Source organism: Capra hircus, chromosome 2 (assembly GCF_001704415.2).
Source record: "Capra hircus breed San Clemente chromosome 2, ASM170441v1, whole genome shotgun sequence".
Classification (NCBI taxonomy): Eukaryota; Metazoa; Chordata; class Mammalia; order Artiodactyla; family Bovidae; genus Capra; species Capra hircus.
Window position 1 is genome coordinate 20082625 of NC_030809.1, and position 19940 is coordinate 20102564.

The window sequence follows — 19940 nt, forward strand, 5'->3', positions numbered from 1 at the left end:
ACACTTTAAAATATTTTAAGAGAGTAAATCTCATGTTAAGTGTCCTCACCACAATTTCAGGAAAAATGTTTTTAAAAAGGGTCCTTCAACTGTATTACTTTGGGACCAATTTCCATTGACTCTTATCTACTGACAGGTTTGAATGTTTTTTTACTTACTTCTCCAATGGATTGTTACTTTTACAGTTCTACTACTATAATTTTATCTACAGTTATTAGATTTTTAACATAAGAATAGATGATATTCTTTCATTTCTGACTCCATTCTGATGTCCAAAATTTCCAAAATTCTAAGAAAATAATTTAAATTTGCACTGGTAGGCTAATCTCAAACTTTATACAAACTGTTCAAATTGTCTTTTAATCAAAATACATTTCTACACTTACTGTCATTACACACCTCTGCCTTTTCATCCTGCTTCAGATTTCCCTGTAATATAGAAGCTGATTACTCAAGATAATTTTTTATTGGCAAACTTTGGAAACTTAAAAATGTGTGCTTACTTCTCTAAATCATGTATTTTAAAAATTTCATAATCTTTACTACTTTAGAACCAAATACACACATGCATCAAAAGTTGGAAAGCAAGTTTAAGCCATTACTATAGAAGTGTTAGGGAAAAAAAGAAGCCATGTACGAAATGCTTGCATACATCTGAGGTGAAAAAGAAGGGTGAACTAATAAAATTTGAAGTCTTCTTTTCTATTATCAAAAACGTGCAAAAAAACAAAACAAAATATGCAACCACTGTAGTACAACTAAAGTAATACTTCCTTTCTAGGAAGTGATTAAACTGTCTTATTAAATAATGGCAATTACTAACCAACTGGGTTGACTGGTTCATCCATGCCCCAAGATTATAAAACATGCTGGCTTTCTGTTAATTTTACAGTTTTTTGTATTTGTTTTAAATAGCAGACCACCACTCTTAATAATAGCAAAATATGGAACTAAAACAAGATAGCAAGCCAAGAGAACAGAATTCCTGGAAGCCCATTGAAGCAGAGTAAAAAGAAAAGGTTCCCCTACAAATCTTGACTCTGTTGGGTTCCTCATGCTGCTAGGCTGCCCACTCAGAACTGATTATCTCCTCCCTACTGAGCACCTACTTAACACTGTTGTGCTGTGTGCTTATTCACTCAGTCGTGTTCAACTCTTTGCGACCCCATGGACTGCAGCCCGCCAGGCTCCTCTGTCCACAAGGATTCTCCAGGTAAAAACACTGGAGTAGGTTGCCATGCCCTCCTCCAGAGGATCTTCCCAACCCAGGGACTGAACTGGGGTCTCCTGCATTGCAGGCTGAGGTACCAGGGAAGCAGCTCAACATTAAGCATCACATATACATCTAAAGTTAAAAATGTAAAAAGGAAGGAGGGGACTGTCAAATGAAAGCTGATCATATAACAGCCTAACAAAAGTTTACTACACTACCACAATGATAATTCTCTTTCTCCCTTTTTTTGTCATTTAAAGCCAAAACTAAGTTACTCCAATAATGCTGCTGCTGCTGCTAAGTCGCTTCAATCATGTCCGACTCTACGCGACCCCATAGACGGCAGCCCACCAGGCTCCCCTGTCCCTGGGATTCTCCAGGCAAGGACACTGGAGTGGGTTGCCATTTCCTTCTCCAATGCATGAAAGTGAAAAGTGAAAGTGAAGTCGCTCAGTCGTGTCCAACTCTTAGCGACCCCATGGAATGCAGCCTACCAGGCTTCTCCGGCCATGGGATTTTCCAGGCAAAAGCACTGGAGTGGGGTGCCATTGCCTTCTCCAATACAAGATGTCCTCTAAAAATGCCTTTTACATTCAATACTGACAAAGCCTAAATACAGGTTTCATCCCAAGTTTAAGGGAAAATATTTATGTAGCAGACATTAATTCCAAACACTTTGCTAGATGAGTACATTCTGAAACACCTAAATACAGAATACAAAAATACCTTCATTACAATGAGAATTTCTTATCATTCTAAACAACTCAAAATTTTTAAAAGGACTAAAACACTTACTTCATTTCCATGTTTTTGAAGGAATTCAATTTCCTGTTGTGTGAATGTTGTCATGGAGATGGATTTCACCCTGTGTGGTGGATTTAACCCTCGCCTAAAAGATAAAAGAAAATACCATTACAAACTATAGTATTTCAAAAATTATGTCAATGAAAAACATTTTAATTAGCACATTTAAACTTAGAACTGTTTTTTATGCTATAAGCTAAATAAAAAAATATTTTAAACTATTAATCTCCACAATAGATATATCAAGGTGAGTTTGTTCAGACCAACACTAATTTATTTAAAGATAAATTTATCTAAACAGTTAGTTAGAAATACACAGTACCTGTAATACATTAGTTTATTGGGAATACAAATACTGCTTTAGTGTAAGTCTGATGGAAAGGGGATTCATCTATATATATATGATAGGCTCAATGGTAAAAGAAAGTTATTACTTAAACATTTTCATATTTTCTAAGAAAGTGATGATGATAAGTCAGGTATGGAAACATACAAATACTCAAATAGCTACCATCTTTAAGACTGACTTAGGAAACTGAAAACTAATCCAAGGAACCTTGAAGGTATTGATGGATGAGAAAAAAGTTCCATCTCTCCATCAATTCAAATAAGTGTTGATAATGAAGAACATCTTCAACCACCTCAGGAGGCCCTAAGTATTCAAGAAGAAATTAAAGGGACGTGACAGGATTCAAGAAATACCTGCATATATATGAATACTTTTAAGGTCCTTCACCACTTTGAATCTTTTCTGTTTCTTTATATTTTTTCATGCACGTGAAAAACTGAACAGAGATGCACTCAGAGAGAGTAAGAACTGCTGAGTTCTGTCCAGCTACCACTCAGTGGCCTACTCAACCACAAGAATGAGGAGTTAAATAATCTATGCAAAATAACAAGTTATCTATGCATTTTCATCAAATCAGTTTGCAGTCATATCCTCTGACAAAGACTTCATCTGAAATACAGGTTCTAGGACAGATCAATAGTTTTACAGAATTTGCCATACTCATTTTGCAACCAACCATGATAATTAAATAAGAGTTAACAATGACTCAAAGTAACAAAAAAAAACTTTCAAAAATATTCTAAAAACATTTCTGAATAATTAAATATGGTACGCAATGTTCTAGAAATATAAAATATTTTAACATAATAATTTAGAATTAACAGAAGCTCAATTGTTATACACTCCTGCTTCTTTCTCTACCTTCTGTCAGACATAGACGGCACATACTTCAGCTCACACTTTGAATTAAATCAAGTTGCACTTTATCTGCTTCACATTTCCAGGTGGAGAAACAATAAATCGATTTTGTTGTTTTGCTTTAAGTTTTAAACTAATAAATTATTTTTCTTTCAGCTCTTGGTAAGTCATGAAATACAGAAATGAAAATTGCACAGTAGGACAAATTGAAACACAGCCATTTCATCCTAGTAAAACTTTGAAACTTAACTATGAAGAAACAACCACCGTACGAATTACTTCAAGTATCTTTACAACTGGTGACCACAAATTAAATTATGCTTTAAAGATATCTAAATTCCCAAAAATGAAAATTTAGAAAAGTCATTATCACTCCTTTAAAGCAGGACATTTTATTTTTCAATTCACCTGTATTATGAAAATAAGACTAACTTCATCATTTTCACAGCTTATTCATTTATATTTATTTGTATTCTATCCTGTTCCAAACAATTTTAAAAGGTAACTTATTATTGTTCTCAAATTTCCCCCGGCTCTCCTCCTCACACTTAGCAACTCTGTCTCTCCTATTCCCTAATACTTCCTCCTTGTTCCAGACAACCCTCTCCATTCCCACCTCCCTTATAGTAAAGTAAGTTAAGGTGAAGTCGTTCAGTCGTGTCCGACTCTTTGCCACCCCGTGGATTGTAACCTACTAGGCTTCTCCATCCATGGGATTCTCCAGGCAAGAATACTGGAGTGGATTGCCATTTCCTTCTCCAGGGGATCTTCCCGACCCAGGGATCGAACCCGGGTCTCCCGCATTGGAGGCAGACGCTTTAACCTCTGAGCCTCCCTTATAGTACACTATCTAAAAAAAAAAAGCAAAGGCATAACTTCCTAACAAGGAAATGTCACAACACTGCTACAAGGGTGTGTATATTTTAGATAAGAAATTAGGGAGTAATGGATTATATCCCTATACTCTCGAATCATCAAATAAGGGAAGCCCCTGACTCTGCAATCTCATGAAAGCACTGTACTGTATAGCTTATTCCATCAATGCTCTACCACACCAGAGTCAATTTTTGCATAGAGAAGGTATTCATATTAATTAACTTAAAGTGAACAAAAATTTGCACTTACGAAACAAAACCATAATATTCAGTTCAGTTCAGTTCAGTTCAGTCCCTCAGTCATGACCGACTTTACAACCCCATGAACCACAGCACGGCAGGCCTCCCTGTCCATCACCAACACCCGGAGTTCACCAAAACCCATGTCCATTGAGTCGGTGATGCCATCCAACCATCTCATCTCTGTCATCCCCTTCTCCTGCCCTCAATCATTCCCAGCATCAGGGTCTTTTCCAATGAATCAACTCTTCGCATCAGGTGGCCAAAGTACTGGAGTTTCAGTTTCAGAATCAGTTCTTCCAATGAATATTCAGGACTGATTTCCTTTAGGATGGACTGGTTGGATCTCCTTGCAGTCCAAGGGACTCTCAAGAGTCTTCTCCAACACCACAGTTCAAAAGCATCAATTCTTCGGTGCTCAGCTTTCTTCACAGTCCAACTCTCATATCCATACATGACTACTGGACAAACCATAGTCTTGACTAGATGGACCTTTGTTGGCAAAGTGATGCTTTCTAAGGCCCACTTGACTTCACCTTCATCTTCCAGGATGTCTGGCTCTAAATGAGTGATCACACCATCATGACTATCTGGGTCGTGAAGATCTTTTTTGTGCAGTTCTTCTGTGTATTCTTGTCACCTCTTCTTAATATCTTCTGCTTCTGTTAGGTCCATACCATTCCTGTCCTTTATCGAGCCCATCTTTGCATGAAATGTTCCCTTGGTATCTCTAATTTTCTTGAAGAGATCTCTAGTCTTTCCCATTCTGTTCTTTTCCTCTATTTCTTTGCACTGATCACTGAGGAAGGCTTTCTTATCTCTTCTTGCTATTCTTTGCAACTCTGCATTCAGATGTTTGTATCTTTCCTTTTCTCCTTTGCTTTTTGCGTCTCTTCTTTTCACAGCTATTTGTAAGGCCTCCCCAGACAGCCATTTTGCTCTTTTGCATTCCCTTTCCATGGGGATGGTCTTGATCTTGAATGAGGTTCGGGGCCATGCTCAGTAAATCTTTAATCCAATTTTCTGTTGATGGGCAGAGCTGTGTTCCCACCCTGTTGTTTGGCCTGAGGCCAAACTATGGTTAGGGTAAAGCAGTCCATGGGGTCTCAAAGAGCTGGATAGGACTGAGCAACTGAATTGAAATGAAAGAAGGTAATGGCGACCTCTTTCAAAAGGACTTGTGCATGTACTGTTATATTCAGAGCCCCTGATCATGCAGCAGGCCACTGTCGACCCATGCCTCTGTCGGACACTCCTGGACACTCACAAGCAAGTCTGGCTCAGTCTCTTGTGGGGACACCGCTGCTCCTTTCTCCTGGCTCTTCGAGTGCACAAGGTTTTGTCTGTGTCCTCCAAGAGTCTGTTTCCCCAGTCCTGTGCAAGTCCTGTCATCAAATCCCACTGGCCTCCAAAGTCAAATTCCCCAAGGGTCCTCAATCTCTTTGATGAATCCCCAGGTTGGGAAATCTGTTGTGAGTTCCAGAACCTTCTTACAGTGTGAGAATTTCTTTGGTATAATTGTTCTGCAGTTTGTGGGTCATCTGCTCAGCGGCTCTTTGGTGGGGCTAATAGCACCTTCCTCCAAGAGGGCTTAATGTCACATGCTGCGTGACCCAGGTCTGTTGCAGCCAGAGCCCCAGTCCCCGCGGCAGGCCACTGCTGACCCGTGCCTCCACAGGAGACACTCAAACACTCATAGGCAGGTCTGGTTCAGTCTGTGTAGGGTCTGGCTCCTGGTGCACACAAGGTTTTGTTTGTGCCCTCCGAACGTCTCTGGTGGGTATGGGGTTTGGTTCTAAATGTGATTTCATCCCTCCTACCATCTTGTTGGGGCTTCTCCTTTGCCGATGGATGTGGGGTATCTTTTTTTGGTGCAATCCAACAGTCTCCTGTCAACGGTTATTCAGCAGCAAGTTGCAATTTTGGAGTTCTCGCAAGAGAAGATGAGCCTGTGTCCTTCTACTCCACCATCTTGTTAGAATGTAAGCAGCTTAGCATCATCAAAACAAACAACCCAATCAAAAAAGCGTAGAGGTAAATAGACATTTCTCCAAAGAGAACACACAGATGACCAAGACACACATGAAAAGATGTTGACACTGCTAATTATTAGAGAAATACAAATCAGAACTACAATGAGATATCACCTCACACCAGTCAAAATGGTTATCATCAAAGAAATCTGGAAATGACAAATGCTGGAGATGTTGTAGACAGAAAGGAACCCTTCTACACTACTGGTGGGAATGTAAATTGGTACAGCTACTGTGGAGAACAGTATGGAGGATCCTTAAAAATCTAAATATAGAACTACCATATAACCCTATACTCCCACTCTTGGGCATCTATCAGGAAAGAAAAATATGGTCTGAAAGGATACATGCACCCCAATGTTCACTGCAGCACTGTTTACAACAGCCAAGACCTGGAAGCTACCTACATGCCCATTGACTGAGGAATGGATGAAGATGATGTGGCATGCACAAGACAACACTTTACTCAGCCACTGAAAAGAATAATGTCATTTGCAGCAACATGGATGGATCTAAAGATTGTCATTCTGGGTGAAGTAAGTCAGAGGAAGATCATATGGTTATGCATATATGGAATCTATACAGAATCTAAACAGAAATGATACAAATGAACCTATTTACAAAACAGAATCAGACTCACAAATTTAGAGAAGAACCTATGCTGACCAAGGGGAAGGGTGGGTGGGAGGGAGAGTTAGGGAGTTTGGGACTGACATGTACACACTGCTACATTTAAAATGGATAACCAACATAGTCCTACTGTATATTGCAGGAAACTCTGCTCATTATTATGTAACAACCTAAATGGGAAGCTCTTGAACTGTGGTGTTGGAGAAGACTCTTGAGACTCCCTTGGACTGCAAGGAGATCCAACCAGTCCATCCTAAAGGAGATCAGTCCTGGGTGTTCACTGGAAGGACTGATGTTGAAGCTGAAACACCAATACTTTGGCCACCTGATGTGAAGAGCTGACTCATTGGAAAAGACCCTGATGCTGGGAATGACTGAGGGCAGGAGGGGAAGGGGACGACAGAGATGAGATGGTTGGATGACATCACCGACTCAATGGACATGGGTTTGGGTGAACTCCAGGAGTTGGTGATGGACAGGGAGGCCTGGCGTGCTGCAGTTCATGGGTCGCAAAGAGTTGCACACTGACCTGAACTGAAATGGGAAGAGAATTTGAAAAAGAATAGATACATGTATATGTATAACTGAATCACTTGCTGTATACCAGAAACTATCACAACATTATTAATTTACTTCAATATAAAATAAAGTTAAAAAAACACTTCATTATCAAAGGGGAAACGGTTAAGTGACAGTGTTGTTATTGTTTAGTTGCTAAGCTGTAGCTGACTCTTTTTGATACTATGGATTGTAGCCCAACAGGCTCCTCTCTCCATGGGATTTCCCAGGCAAGAATACTGGAGTGGGTTGCCATTTCTTACTCCAGGGGATCTTCTGGCCCCAGGGACAGAACCTGCATCTCCTGCATTGGCAGCGGGACTCTTTACTGCTGAACCACCAGGGAAGTCCTAAGTGGCAATAAAACTGTAGAACTATACAGTATTCTCAAAACTATATTAAAAACATCTACAAAGAAAACAAACTAAATACTCTAAAATATTAATATTCTTTGTTTATAGATTATGAAATTGAATGGGGTTTTTTCCCTATATATAATTTTCAATTCTCTCCAAGTTTTCCACAATGAATCTGTATTATTCTGTACTAGGGAAAAAAAAAAAAAAAACACAGCAGAAAATAGTAAACAATTCAATTAACTAGTAGTAGTCAAAATATTTGTACTTTTAGTATTGACTTTATGGATGTCAATGTCTGTGCTGAAGAATTACCGAAAAAAAAAAAAAAGGCAAGAACAGTTTTCCTTCTTAAGGCAATCTTTCAGTTTTTCTAAAATACCTGGAAAACTCTCCTCCCAAATACAGCTACGAGCATCAACAATTTATGTTCACCTCACTTCTCTGCAGCTGGTGTGAGCTGTAAAGAACCTACTTGCCTGCCAGTGCAGGAAATAAAAGAAATGTGGGTTTGATTCTTGGGTCAGGAAGATCCTCTGGAAAAAGGAATGGCAACCCACTCCAGTAGTCTTGTTTATGGACAGGGAAGCCTGGTGGGCTCAGTCCATGGGGTCGCAAAAGAGTTGAACATGACTGAAGCAACTGAGCATGCACTTCTCTAAATCAGGCACTATTGACATTTCAGGCCAGAGAACCATCACGAGGCACATAAGGCACATCACCCTGTGCCCTACAGGATGTAGGGGCAGTATCCCTGGCCTCTACCCACTATAGGCCAGTAGGACCCCCAACCCAGTAAGAGTAATGAAAAATGTTTCAGGATACTGCCAAATGTCCCCTGAGGGTGCAAGGGGTGGAACTGCAGAGTACTACTCAAGAACCACTACTCTAAATATACTAAATGTGCTAATCACCAAGTAAAGAAAGAAGTAGAGTTTCTTTGGATCACTACTGATATATAAATTATACCTAGGTTCAATCGTCTACAAAACATTCTACACATTCACCATTCATGTTGTTGCTGTTGTTTTAGTCACTGAGTCATGTTCAACTCCTTTGCAATACCACAGACTGTAGCCTGCCAGGCTCCTCTGTCTATGGAATTTTCCAGGCAAGAATATTGGAGTGGGTTGCCATTTCCTTCTTCAGTCACCTCATATTCAACAATAATTTTAATTTTCACATAAATTTACTATTTCCAGCATAACAAAAAATAAAATCCTTAAAAGATTAAGCGAAGTGTCCACAAAAATATATATATATTAAGTACATTTATACAAATTAAGAGGTGAAAAAAACTTAATAAAACAGAAGGAAATTAATATCTATAATGTTCCAAGACTGGCATGCACTTTGCACGTCTAATCTCATTAATTTCTATTTATAACAGTATGGCAGATATTTATGAAAAGGTTCCTCTGCTAAAATATGATAACTTTATACACTACTTAAAAAAAAGAAGAAAAACCCTAATTGCTAATATTTCTAGAAAAATCCTAATTGTTAACACTTTTAATAAATCTCAAGTACTCCCCCTTTACAAAAGAAAAAAACAAAGATAAAAAGTTAACTGAAATTAGAAGAGTGGCCTATGTTATACAAAAAATTCCGTATTGCTCAGAAGGCAAATATAACAATAGCTAAGACAATGTACTTTGGCCACCTCATGCGAAGAGTTGACTCATTGGAAAAGACTCTGATGCTGTGAGGGATTGGGGGCAGGAGGAAAAGGGGATGACAGAGGATGAGATGGCTGGATGGCATCACTGACTCGATGGATGTGAGTTTGAGTAAACTCCGGGAGATGGTGATGGACAGGGAGGCCTGGCGTGCTGCGATTCATGGGGTCACAAAGAGTTGACACAACTGAGCGACTGAACTGAACTGAACTGAAGACAATGTGAGAGGTAATCCTGAGCTATTCCTATTAAACCCAGGACTTTGGATGAAGAATTAAGCAGCTTCAGGGTGGCAATATCCCTAGATCCAAACAGTAGAATATGCAAATCCTCTCAAGAAAAATGCATTTATAATTTACAAATTATGCTATGAGGATTTGGAAATATTAAGTTCAATAAAAGATGAGACTACAATAAAAATCATTACATAAGAGCAAATCATTACTGAGCTTGAGACAGTAGAACACAGATTTATGCCATCTCTTCCCATGACTTTAGCTACGGGATTTATCAAATAAAAAATATAAAGTAAACATAGCATGTAGGAAATGTTAAGTGGTGGAATAAAAATGAACAGGAAATATGAAATTATCAAAATAAACTGGTAAATCTAAAAGTCAGAGCTTTTAGAAATGAAAATTTATAAATGTGGAAATTAAAAACTTAAGAAACTAGTTATTAAAGAGCAAATTAAACATACCAGAAGAGAGATTTGGGGAATGAGAAAACAGAAAAAATAGCCCAGAAGGCAGCACAGATGCATAAGGAGATAGAAAAGACAAGGATTTAAAAAAAAAAACAAAAAACAGGGTGGGGGACACTATTAAAAGGTGTCATCAGTATTCCTGCTTTCGCAAGAAAGAATTCAAAGAATGAAGGACAAGCAATATTAAAGAGCTAATAGCTGAGGTTTTTACAATCCAATGAAAGTCATGCATCTACAAATATAGGAAGCACAGCTTATGAAAATCAGCACAAATAAAATTCATACTTAGAAACATCTGGGTAAAACTTCAAAGATAAAGAGAACATCTTAAAATCAATCAGAAAGAAAAGACAAAGGAAATGAAATCTGACTGAAAAGACTTCTCACTGAAAACCAGAAAATAGTGGAATATTGTCTTTAGGAAGTTTTTTAAAAACTAAAAATTAACAGTTGTGAATCCAGCAAAAATATCTTTGAGGTGTAAGACAAAATAACAATTTCAGATTAAAAAACTGAAGTTTACCCCCAGGAGATCTTCACTAAAGAAACATACAGTTGGCCTTCTGTGTCCCTGGGTTCTACAACCAGGTACTCAACCAGCTGCAGATCAAAAATATGGAAAAAAAAATTCCACGAAGTTCCAAAAAGCAAAATTGGAATTTGCAATGTGCCCAGCAACTATTTGGGTGGTGCTAGTGTTAAGAATCTGCCTCCCAATGCAGGAGACCTAAGAGACATAGGTTTGATTCCTGAGTCAGGAAAATCCCCTGGAGGAGGGTATGGCAGCCCACTCTAGTATTCTTTCCTGGAGAATCCCACAGACAGAGGAATCTGGTGGGCTATAGTCCATAGGGTCACAACTGGGCATGCACACACCATTCCATGTTCTGCTTGTGGTGGCAGTCACATGCATCTATACAGATGTTAAGACGCCCAGAACTACACAACAAAAAAGTTGCTTTTAATGTACACCAACTTAAGATGCCATGTTCCTATTTACAGTAACCACAATTTTCACACAAACTAAAATTTTTCACTGGCAGACCACCTTTCCTTCTCCATCTACCAAATCTGATTATTTATTTAAATGAATGAAATCCTCAAGTAACCAAAACTGAATTATTCATTTATCTAGTTATTTTCAGGATACACTCCTGAAAGCTGGTGCCATTTCCCCATTTTTTGCTACGCCAAGTCTAGCTATCATGTGAATCCAGAGTTTATAAAACACTTTACTGTAATGACATTTGTCATAACTATTAGATCAAAGTGTTACGCAAATAAACCACATCATTTTTACAGTGCCAATACTGAAGTACTACCCATTCTGGATCCTAAAATACACATTTTTAAGTCTCCAGTTTAGTGCCCCCCCCCAAAAAAGATTAAATAGTGACTCATTTAATAATAGCAGTATTGATATTTTGAAAGCATGTTTGCCACTTAACTGGCTTCAAGAAGTTTCAAAGTCATCTTCTGGTGGAGCCCAATATGTTTTTGCAGCATAATTAAGTCATATGCAGATCCCCAGGAGTTTCAGTTTTAAGGACCACCACCCAGGTATGACTGCAACCAGATGGTGTGACTCATTCCATATGTCCACCAGTATGTTACTCTTAACTATGCCTCAAACAATCTTGCAAATAGCCATTTGTTCAACTCAAAAAACAATGTGTGCTGGCTGAATAAGTAAGAAAGCTTATTTAGCTAGTTTTATTCACTGCTTTTCTCCTGCTGGAGGAAAAGCTGGTTCAAATATTTCATTAGGCTGTGGAAATTTAAGTGGTTTGCTAATGCTGGCATTAAGTAAGAACGCCAATTTGACATTTAAATCTATCCCAATCTTATGGAGTAAAAATATTGTATATAAATGTTCTGTATTATGTAAATTATACATTTAAAATCTACAACAAATAGAAGATGCCTTTAACAGGTTACCAAAAATCTACAGATTTCTGATACCAAGATCTGTATTTATTAGATAGTCCAGATATTAGTTTATCCAGAACTCAACTTTAAAACACTGAAAATACATACACACACACACCCATGGTGTGAACCATTATTTCTATTTGGGGTTTTTATTTTTAAAAGCCAGCAACACTACACTGAAAGGTCCTTGTAACATTTAGGGCAAGAACCTAAAAAAATAGTACTCGGGTAACAATTTAAACCTAATTAATGCATTCCTGTTAAAAGTGGACAAAACCCAAGAATGTCTTTACTACCTCTCTAAACCCTAATGAAAAGATAGCAAAGGAATAAAAAGTCATTAATCCACAAAGAGAGGAATAGAGAACAAGGAGGGAACCCAAAGGCATAGCAAAAATATAGAAAATACAATACCAGCAGTAATCGACTATGCAGAGTAAAGAAAGAAACGAAGCTCCTGTAGAGGTGGGAGAAGCCAACCAGAAGATGACTCCTACCACAGAACCCTAAAAGAGTCACAAAAGCAATCAAGCCACAAGTTGGGGGATTTATGCAGGCTCAAAATTAGATTTCCAATTTCCCTACTTCGAAAAGACTACTCCCCAGTGGCTCAGCAGGTAAGAATCTGCCTGCAATGCAAGAGATCCAGGTTTGATGCCTGGGTCAGGAAGATCCCCTGGAGAAGGGAATGGCAACCCACTCCAGGATACTTGCCTGGAGAACCCCATGGACAGAGAAGCCTGGCAAGCTACAGTCTATAAGGTTTCAAAGAGTCAGACACGACTGAAGCAACTGAGCACACACATGTACCAAATCCTAGGTAGGAAAATTTAATCTGCAATGGTGGTTGTTGTAGTTCAGTCGTTAAATTGTTTGACTCTTCGCAACCCCGTAGTCTGCAGCAGTAACCAGTAACGCTGAAGAAGCTGAAGTTGAACAGTTCTGTGAAGACTTACAAGACCTTTTAGAAGTAACACCCAAAAAAGATGTCCTTTTCATTATAGGGGACTGGAATGCAAATGTAGGAAGTCAAGAAACACCTGGAGTAACAGGCAGATTTGGCCTGGGAATGCGGAATGAAGCAGGGCAAAGACTAATAGAGTTTTGCCAAGAAAATGCACTGGTCATAGCAAACACCCTCTTCCAACAACACAAAAGAAGACTCTACACATGGACATCACCAGATGGTCAACACCGAAATCAGATTGATTATATTCTTTGCAGACAAAGATGGAGAAGCTCTATACAGTCAACAAAAACAAGACCGGGAGCTGACTGTGGCTCAGATCATGAACTCCTTATTACCAAATTCAGACTTAAATTGAAGAAAGGAGGGAAAACCGCTAGACCATTCGGGTATGACCTAAATCAAATCCCTTATGATTATACAGTGGAAGTGAGAAATAAATTTAACGACCTAGATCTGATAGATAGAGTGCCTGATGAACTATGGAACAAGGTTAGTGACATTGTACAGGAGGCAGGGATCAAGACCATCCCCATGGAAAAGAAATGCAAAAAAGCAAAATGGCTGTCTGGGGAGGCCTTACAAACAGCTGCGAAAAGAAGAGAGGCGAAAAACAAAGGAGAAAAGGAAAGATATAAGCATCTGAATGCAGAGTTGCAAAGAATAGCAAGAAGAGATAAGAAAGCCTTCTTCAGCGATCAATGCAAAGAAATAGAGGGAAAGAACAGAATGGGAAAGACTAGAGATCTCTTCAAGAAAATTAGAGATACCAAGGGAACATTTCATGCAAAGATGGGCTCGATAAAGGACAGAAATGGTATGGACCTAACAGAAGCAGAAGATATTAAGAAGAGGTGGCAAGAATACACAGAAGAACTGTACAAAAAAGATCTTCACGATCCAGATAATCACGATGGTGTGATCACTCATCTAGAGCCAGACATTCTGGAAGGTGAAGGTGAAGTCAAGTGGGCCTCAGAAAGCATCACTACGGACAAAGCTAGTGGAGGTGATGGGAATTCCAGTAGAGCTATTTCAAATCCTGAAAGATGACGTGGTGAAAGTGCTGCACTCAAGATGCCAGCAAATTTGGAAAATTCAGCAGTGGCCACAGGACTGGAAAAGGTCAGTTTTCATTCCAATCCCAAAGAAAGGCAATGCAAAAGAATGCTCAAACTACCGCACAATTGCACTCACCTCACATGCTAGTAAAGTAATGCTCAAAATTCTCCAAACCAGGCTTCAGCAATACGTGAACCGTGAACTTCCTGATGTTCAAGCTCGTTTTAGAAAAGGCAGAGGAACCAGAGATCAAATTGCCAACATTTGCTGGATCATGGAAAAAGCAAGAGAGTTCCAGAAAAACATCTATATCTGCTTTCTTAACTATGCCAAAGCCTTTGACTGTGTGGATCACAATAAACTGTGGAAAATTCTGAAAGAGATGGGAATACCAGACCATCTGACCTGCCTCTTGAGAAATCTGTACACAGGTGAGGTAGCAACAGTTAGAACTGGACATGGAACAACAGACTGGTTCCAAATAGGAAAAGGAGTACGTCAAGGCTGTATATTGTCACCCTACTTATTTAACTTCTACGCAGAGTACATCATGAGAAACGCTGGACTGGAACAAACATTTACAAGCTGGAAACAAGATTGCTGGGAGAAATATCAATAACCTCAGATATGCAGATGACACCACCCTTATGGCAAAAAGTGAAGAGAAACTAAAAAGCCTCTTGATGAAAGTGAATGTGGAGAGTGAAAAAGTTGGCTTAAAGCTCAACATTCAGAAAACAAAGATTATGGCATCTGGTCCCATCACTTCATGGGGAAATAGGGAAACAGTGTCAGACTATTTTTGGGGGTTCCAAAATCACTGCAGATGGTGACTGCAGCCATGAAATTAAAAGATGCTTACTCCTTGGAAGAAAAGTTATGACCAACCTAGATAGCATATTGAAAAGCAGAGACATTACTTTGCCAACTAAGGTCCGTCTAGTCAAGGCTATGGTTTTTCCCGTGGTCATGTACGGATATGAGAGTTGGACTGTGAAGAAGGCTGAGCGCCGAAGAATTGATGCTTTTGAACCGTGGTGTTGGAGAAGACTCTTGAGAGTCCCTTGGACTGCAAGGAGATCCAACCAGTGCAATTTGAAGGAGATCAGCCCCAGGATTTCTTTGGAAGGAATGATGCTAAAGCTGAAACTCCAGTACTTTGGCTACCTCACGTGAAGAGTTGACTCATTGGAAAAGACTCTGATGCTGGGAGGTATTGGGGGCAGGAGGAGAAGGGGACGACAGAGGATGAGATGGCTGGATGGCATCACTGACTCAATGGACGCGAGTCTGAGTGAACTCCGGGAGTTGGTGATGGACAGGGAGGCCTGGTGTGCTGCGATTCATGGGGTCGCAAAGAGTCGGACACGACTGAGCGACTGAACTGAACTGAGTCTGCAGCACACCAGGTTCCTCCATCCTCCCCTACCTCTCGGAGTTTGCTCAAATTTCATGTCCATTGAGTCAGTAATGCTTTCTAACTGCTTATTTAATCTGGAGAGCCTATACCAAATACACTCTGGCACAGCTGAGGACTGCCACTTGGTATTATGCCAAAACTTGGAGGCTTATCTGAGACTCTACACACTAAACAATAATAGATTCTATGTCCCCATCCCTTCCCTCAACCTGGCACTTAGAATGACAGTCAGACTTTTTTATTCCCCAAAAAGACTGGAGAAAAAAAAAATCTATGAACTAGAAAAAAGCATGGATAGAAAGATCATATATACTCCCAAAGAGGGAGTAGAAAATGGGGCACAGAGAATGACTAGTAAGAACAGCATCAAACTTCTCAACAGCAATACTGAAGGTTTAAAGACAATGAAGCAATGTCTTAAAAACTGCAAGGGTATTTTCACCTTCGGGAATGTACACAAAGTATTAATTTTAACATGAGAGCAGATCAGCAACGCAGATCTCAAAAATTATCTCCCATTAACCTTTAATCAAGAGGTTAATGGAAATGTGGGTATGCTGGAAAAAGAGGTTTCAATACAGGTTAGGCTAAGGTAGAAGAAGAAAGTCCAAACACAACAGCTGCACAGCAGGCCTAGAGCGCATTATCTCCAGACCGAAATGACAGAAGCACCCAGCATCTGACACATCTGATCATCCTATAAAAAGGTGCATACCGTAGCCAGAGATAATTTCACGTGGGGAAATATTAATGAAATCCACATGGAAAACAAAGCAAATGAAGAAACCTAGACAATTATAAACTTCAGGGAGTAAAGTTTATAAAAGAAAGAAAATGTAGTAGTAACATATTATAGGACTTAGCTGAGACAGTATGTAGGAGAAGGCAATGGCACCCCACTCCAGTACTCTTGCCTGGAGAATCCCATGGATGGAGGAGCCTGGTGCGCTACAGTCCATGGGGTCGCTAAGGTCGGACACAACTGAGCGACTTCACTTTCATTCACTGGAGAAGGAAATGGCAACCCACTCCAGTGTTCTTGCGTAGAGTATCCAAGGGACGGCGGAGCCTGGTGGGCTGCCATCTATGGGGTCGCAAAGAGTCAGACATGACTGAAGTGACTTAGCAGCAGCAGCAGAGACAGTATGTACATAATAGTAACATACTGTAGGACTTAGCTGAGACAGTATGTATGTAATAGTAACAAACTGTATGACTTAGTTGAGACAGTATGCACATAATGCAATAAGATAAATACTTAGTGATTTAACCAAAACTGTGATAGTCTATTGAAGGAGTAGCTGCAGAGTACACATGGAAAGTGAGAGGAGTGTTAAGAGGGCCAAAGCCTTATCTTCACTCTTGCACAGAGAAGCCAAATTTGAAAAAAAAAGCTATATGCATGTTAGTTAGAAATACAAAGGTAAAAAAGAGAAGGAAACAGACTGTCCATGATAAACAGAAATGGGGAAAGGGAAGAGGTGACTGCTGTTGCTCATTATAAGCCTTTTTAAACTATGTGCAAGTATTTTTTTAATTAAAATTAAATTTAAAAATAAACATAAAATATGGAAAATAAATGATTCTTTCCCTTCAAAATGAAATTTGACACATACACACGCTGTATTCTTTAACTGCTGTATTCTTTAACTGAAGAAAAAACATTTCCGGAAAATATGAGGAATTTTTTAAAATTTCAAATTTCTCATATTTCAAAAATATCAAGACTCTACTACACATCAGCAATTTCTTTTATAGAAGTACCTCTGAACACAAATGTTCCAAGTCAGAGCCACCAAGATTCATTAAGAGATAAAGACTTGAAGAGAGAAATGAGGAAGTTTTCCCATCTTCCCACATTATTAGTTCTGCTGACTTTCTTACTTTCCCCATCAAAGATGTTGCAAAATTTAACACAGAAATGGGTCAAGAATAAGAATTTCTAGAACCTAACACTACAAGAAAAATCCCTCTTCTTTTCCTAAACATGTATGTTTCACTATGACTTCCATACCTGGTCTTGTATCTCCCTCTACAGAACCTAGACAGCATATTAAAAAGCAGAGACATTACTTTGGCAACAAAGGTCTGTCTAGTCAAGGCTATGGTTTTCCCAGTAATCACGTATGGATGTGAGAGTTGGACTATAAAGAAAGCTGAGCACCGAAGAATTGACGCTTTGTGGTGTTGGAGACGACTCTTGAGACTCCCTTAGACTGCAAGGAGATCCAACCAGTCCATCCTAAAGGAAATCAGTCCTGGGTGTTCACTGGAAGGACTGATGTTGAAGCTGAAACTCCAATACTTTGACCATGTGATGTGAAGAGCTGACTCATTTGAAAAGCTCCTGATGCTGGGAAAGATTGACGACAGGAGGAGAAGGGGACGACAGAGGATGAGATGGTTGGATGGCATCACGGACTCAAGGGACATGAGTTTGAGTTGAGTAAACTCCAGGAGTTGGTGATGGACAGGGAGGCCTGGCATGCTGTGGTTCATGGGGTCGCAAAGAGTCGGACACAACTGAATGACTGAACTGAACTGAACTGAACTACAGAATAAAACCTATTACCTTTTCTGCACAAAAAGTGAAAGTGGCTCAGCCCTGTTCAACTCTTTGCAACCCCATGGACTATACAGTCCATGGAATTCTCCAAGTCAGGATACTGGAATGGGTAGCTTTTCCCTTCTCCAGGGGATCCTTCCAACCCAGGGATTGAACCCAGGTGTCCAGCATTGCAGGATTCTTTATCAGCTGAGTAACAACAGAAGCCCAAGAATATTAGAGTGGGTAGCCTATCCCTTCTCCAGCAGATATTCCCAACCCAGGAATCGAACCGGGGTCTCCTGCATTGCAGGCAGATTCTTTACCAACTGAGGTATCAGGGAAGCTCTTCTGCATAAAGGTCTTAAATTACTCAAAGATAGTGACCTCATGTACAGCTCCATACCCCCACTGCCTAGTTTTTTCTTCTTTAAGCTAATATACTTCTGGTCCCTGGAGATATTCCGCTCATTCAGAATTTCAAATCTCCTTATCATCCTAACCAATTTTCTTACACCATGCTCCAATTTGTTAATTCATCTCTTAAGCTAAGTAACTAGAATAAAAGCAAAGAGTAATTATGACTTCCTTCCCTGTAAAAGACAGTTATGATACCAATCAAAAGGAGACCATGTCTTACGCAGGATTCTTTGGAAAAACACATTCTAACTTAAAAACAAACAAAAAATTCATTCCCCATATATAGAACAATTCAAATAAGGTCCCACCCCTCCTCTAAGTTAATAAATTTCATTCTCGTCATGTCCAAGCAGGTGTTTTTAGGGCAACAGCTCTCATAAGTGAGGCTGAAAAGGATGTCTGGAGGAACCTATTCAACAAAGTACCCAAAGTTATGAACGATTTATCTTTTTTATATACAGTAGAGGAATCCAAGGTGTGTATTCCTAGACAACCATCAATTTGATCAGGTGGACCTGGGAAATGCATTACTGAGTGGGGAAAAAAAACAAAATAATGGCACCTAGTACTGAATAGCTCCACAGAAGCTTCTTAAGGATGCAAGCATTATACATGTTGTACAGAAAAGACAGAAAATTATCACTTTCAGTATCTGCTTATTTTCCAAAGAGTGTACTGAAACTAGATACACAAGTTTCTAAAGAGGCAAAATATTTAAATTGAGGTCCAGAAGTCCGCAAGTTCCTTAAAAGAATGCTTTAATTCTTTTTATTTGTAATACAACTCACTAATAATATTTAAAATTTTAATATAAATTTACTTAGATAAATGATACAATCACTACTTCAAAACTGATTAAAGGTCAAGGTGCTTACAAGCACACTGAACCAAATTCACAGACTAATGAAAGAAGAACATAGACAAACAATATAAAAATGCTGTGGTAGCAAGTTAAGGTCAAATGATGTCACCATCCCTTGGGTGCCAAAGGACACCAAGACAGGAGGTGCTCACAACACTTAAGAAGGGTCTCTCTCAATCAGTTTGCTGAATGAATCCACGTTTATCTTTCCTGCTAAAAAACCTACAGCAAACGTCTATTCCACAATGAACATTCATGCTAGAAGGTCCTATCTCTTGCTCCTTTCAACTGAGTCTTATGCTTATCTAGAGTTGTTTCATATACTACTAAACTATATTTACTTGGTATAGTATTTGGCAGGTTTTTGTTGTTGTTCAGTTGCTAAGTCATCTCCAACTCTGAGAACCCATGGACCTTCCATTCAGGCTCTT

General features: G+C 39.2%; 1 protein-coding gene across 7 annotated transcripts in view; it reads right to left on the reverse strand.

The window, feature by feature from the left end:
- AGFG1 (ArfGAP with FG repeats 1) overlaps positions 1 to 19940 on the reverse strand; it is an 80012-nt gene that overhangs the window by 52654 nt on the left and 7418 nt on the right. For all 7 annotated transcript variants that reach the window (XM_018058763.1, XM_018058754.1, XM_018058744.1 and 4 more), the window contains exon 2: positions 2009 to 2102. In XM_018058763.1, the coding sequence (XP_017914252.1) occupies positions 2009 to 2102 (94 nt within the window). The remainder of the gene's footprint in view (positions 1 to 2008; positions 2103 to 19940) is intronic.